Source organism: Botrytis deweyae, assembly GCF_014898535.1.
Source record: "Botrytis deweyae strain B1 chromosome Unknown BDEW_017, whole genome shotgun sequence".
Classification (NCBI taxonomy): Eukaryota; Fungi; Ascomycota; class Leotiomycetes; order Helotiales; family Sclerotiniaceae; genus Botrytis; species Botrytis deweyae.
The window spans coordinates 126264-130426 of NW_024066224.1; the positions used below are offsets into that span (position 1 = coordinate 126264).

Genomic DNA, 4163 nt, shown 5'->3' on the forward strand with positions numbered 1-4163 from the left:
CGGCAACTGCTTGATGAATGTCGGATAAATTTGTATTTATTGCGGCACTGCACTGTATATGCAGGATATCCAATGGCCACCCATGTAAGAATCTGTAGAGTCGCATCGAGGCAAGAACTCTCAACATGGGATATCAAAAAGTAAGTAGTGGCACAATGCTGTGCTGTGCCATACCAACGACCTACCGAGAGACCTTTTACCTTTTACCCAGGTATATATTAGATATTTGTCTCATGAGCCATAATCATAGCCTTACTCGGCCTTGGATTTTTCCTCATTTTTATTTACATACCTACCTAGGTATTTACAATTAGAAAATTCTGACCTCATTTTGCTGAATTTTATTGTTGGTCCAAGGTTTGGTCTTTGGTCCATGGAGGCGTCTGACTCAATATATTCATGAGTGACAGTCTAGGGGATAGGACTCATTATATTTTACATTTGAACCATACTCATACCTACTCCGCATGCTTTGGTTATTGGAGATTCACTTTTGAGGAGATTGAAAGAACAGGAAAAGCCTTGGAGAAGCACTGCCTGATTTGATCGATCAATCAAGGTCGGTTAGTACATGATTTCTCAATTCACCTTTCTATTCATTCAACTTTGATATCATCAGTCATATCGGTTCAACTCAACACACAAATATTTTGGAAAAGTCATCCATGTAGTCACACACTTATATTAACAACTTTTGAAATCTTCAATTCTTCTTTGATTCTGTTTGAGATTCTAAGGTTATTCAAGACTTTATTTCATATTTGTTTGATTTCTTCTTTCAATTACTCGCTATCTTCTCCGTCAAGTCTGCAAGATGTATCTCAATGTTGATGCTCAAAACTTCAATCAATCCCTTTTCATACGAGAGTCTCGAGAATGTGCTCAAGGACAACTGTGGTATGTTTGCAACGCGAATGATTTCCATGGCTGCTGTTCTGTAGATGCATGTTCAGTATCAGAATGTCCGGATTCAAATACCGCTGCAGTTGGCGCATCGAGTACTTCAACTACTTCTACCCCTTCTTCTAAATCTAGATCCTCTACATCTTCCACACCTTCTACTTCTTCTTCTTCTACTACATCAACCACATCATCTCAAACTACCAAATCCTCACAATCAATCCTACAGACAAATCCACGGACAACCCCGCAGACAACCCCGCAGACACTCTCACCAAGCACCATCCTCCTGACTACAACTGTCAACCATCCAGTCAGTGCACCTACACAAGCCATATCCAGCTCCCCCACCACTGTCGCACAAACTACTCCTCGCACCTCGTCATCAAATTCAACACCAATCATAGCTGGAGCAGTCGTTGGCAGTGTCGCTTTAATTTGTTTCGCAATGGCTGCATTCTGTTGTTTCCGTTTTCGCCAAAAGAAAAAGCAGGATAGAGAAAGGATGTTTGCCGATCGTGAAAGTCCAGATCCAGAGACTATTCAGTTTTATAGTACGACGGGAAAGACGCTACAAACACCTAGTAGTACGAGCACAAGAAGTCCTGGATTTTCTGGATTGGGATTGGGGGATGTCTTCGCACCGTTTGGTGGAAGTAAGTTATTTAGTTTCATTTGTCGCATTTTCTCTTATGATGCCTCGGTGGTGATATGAATGCTAACCATTTCCTTCCAAAATAGGAACTCGTACCAGTAGTACTCCTCCACCTCCGAAGTCACCACCTGGTGGGCCAGTAATCAGCGAATCTCAAGTCTCTGGCCCAAGCCACTCGATTCCAACGGTTCATCCCTCGCTCATTCCCAAGCCCCAAGAAGATGACGAAAATGACAGGCCACTTTCCCACGACCCTGAAAAATCATCCCTGGCACCCCCTCCCGAATCCTCCCATCCAGCTTTCCATCCACTTCCGGGAATGCCCAGTCTGCGACCTAAACATCGATCCAGTATGGGTATTACCATGAGTGAGTTAGACGGAAGGGAAATCGGAAGAAGAAGTGTTTCTGTTGGAGGAAGTGAGAGAATGAGTGGAAGTGGAAGTGAGGGTGTTGTCAGTGCGATGAGCACGCCCTCACACAGTGTGATTCTGGGTGCATCGACGGATCTTGCTCAAGGACAGGCACAAGGATATTGGTATCCAAATGCGCCTCCTAATCTACCATTATCTCTGTCCGGTCGACCTATACAATCTCACAGCCGCGGAAACTCCTCAAATTCGTCAAATTCCTCTTCGATCAATCCGGAACCAAGTATGAATCAAGAACCAGCATCTCAATACGCACAGAATCAATACTCACGTCAACAAGCGCAACACCAATATGCCCAACAGCTAGCTTCAGCACGTCATGGGAAAGGTATGAATGCAAGCACAAATGAACATCAAAATCCATATCAAATGTATAGAGATAGTAGGGAGCATCAACAGAATATGGGATATCAACATGCGTTGGTCAGGGCGCAAGAAGAACGTGCGAGAGCTCTTTCGGAGACCCAAGGACAAGGATACGGCCAAACTCTAGGACAAAGAAACATACAAAAAGGAAAGGGTCGAGAAAGGATGAATTCGACAAGCCAAGAATTACACGCAGAGGAAAATGGCGGCAAGGAACTAAGAAGAGAAAGCAGCACTCACAGCATCCCCATAGGACTCGGCTTGGATGCGCGACCCGCTCCTCGGGAATCAGAACGAGACACAAATTCACAAAATGAAAATGCGCAGATGCATGTCCACGCCAGTTTATACGGAAAAAAGGAAGATCTCCCTCAATCTCTCTCACATCAAGGCTCCCAACTTACGCAATCCAATGCAGCCAAGCAGAATTATCAAAGTCATCGCGCAAACACCGACTCGGTATCTAGCATGGGATCTCCCAGCTCGACGTCTGCAAATGTTGGGGCATGGAACCCAGAGCCTGTGTATACACATCCAGGATTTGAATTTGAATGTAAAGTTGTGGCGCCTACACCTCCTCCTCAGATGGTGGAGATGTCCGGAGGAGTGGAGAAAAAACGAAATCATGTACTAAGTTGGTCTGAGTATGATGCTGGTGGAGAATTGTCCATTTCGCCTGTCTTGGATGGGAAGGGAAAGGGGAAGGAGATTATTGAGTGATCTGAAGGATTGAGAAATCAAATTAATATGATGGGTGGAGTATCGAAATGGAAGAAAGGAACCGAGGATGGTTTGAGTGATGAATAGGAATGATGAGGGAGTTTACATTTACATTTACAAAATGCATGAGAGCGGCGTTCGGATTTGAGCATTTACTACATACACTGGAACGATCACTAATACGATGCCATACCATATGATGCGATACAACGAGTTTGGAGAGGAGGAACCGGAGAGGAACATACTACAGCATATTGTACATACCTCAGCTGCCATGAGAAGAAGCGGAGAGGAAGAAAATTAGCCGAGTGCAGTCAAGAGAATGTGAGCAGGCTCAACACTCACGGTGAAATGGAAGGTGGAGAACAAGGTGAACATGAAGGAGTGTTGAGTTAGTACCATAGTACGAAGCATGAATGAGTCTCAAGTTGTGGGACATGGTGGTGGATTTTAAATGTAGATATTGAATACGATGATGAATCAACCGAAAGAAAATACACCGAGGCGTTTGTATATCCATGTGTGAGTAGTATCTCCGTGTGATGATGTCGAGTGATGGATAGATGAAGTAGGTAGGTAGGTTAGATTTTGTATTTCGATCAGGAAATTCTGAAGCGAGAGGGATGCGGAGATTGGGGGGTTTTGGGGGTTTGAATTGGAAATGAGGTTTGAAGGACTGAGGAAGAGGGATGAAGAGGGTGGGACGGGATGAATTAGATTCGAGATGGATACTATGTCATGGGGATATGGTTAATTCCAGGCTATTAAAGATGAAGTGATTAAAGATCTATAACTTGAATAATTAGATGATTCTTATTCAAAGAGATATTTAGATTTGACTTGATTTAGAATAAATAAATATCTATAATTTTATAAAAAAAATAAAAATATATATATATATTATAGAATTAATCATATATTAAAGAGACAATAATGATTTTATATTATAAAAGATAAATCATATATAATCTAATAAATACTTTGAATTAGTTAGAGTATATAATTAGTTTTGATTATATATATTAGAATATACCTATCTGATTATCTAAGAATATGATTAAATTCTAGAGTCTATTCGATATATTTTCTATT

The 4163-nt window shown here is 42.0% G+C and overlaps 1 protein-coding gene across 1 annotated transcript; it reads left to right on the plus strand.

Annotated features, from left to right (window-relative positions):
• Nucleotides 1-259: 259 nt before the first annotated feature.
• EAE98_007279 (uncharacterized protein) lies at nucleotides 260-3574 on the plus strand. The gene is made up of 2 exons (XM_038954902.1): nucleotides 260-1556; nucleotides 1642-3574. The coding sequence occupies exons 1-2, from the start codon at nucleotides 815-817 to the stop codon at nucleotides 3069-3071; spliced, it is 2172 nt and encodes a 723-aa protein (XP_038808552.1). The 5' UTR covers nucleotides 260-814; the 3' UTR covers nucleotides 3072-3574.
• Nucleotides 3575-4163: the final 589 nt, after the last annotated feature.

What these genes read in the sequence shown, in the direction of transcription:
- EAE98_007279 (XM_038954902.1), top strand. Translation starts at nt 815, where the DNA reads ATGTATCTCAATGTTGATGCTCAAAACTTCAATCAATCCCTTTTCATA. An exon ending in CTTCGCACCGTTTGGTGGAA is followed by an intron (nt 1,557 to 1,641) that starts GTAAGTTATTTA and finishes CTTCCAAAATAG; the next exon opens with GAACTCGTACCAGTAGTACT.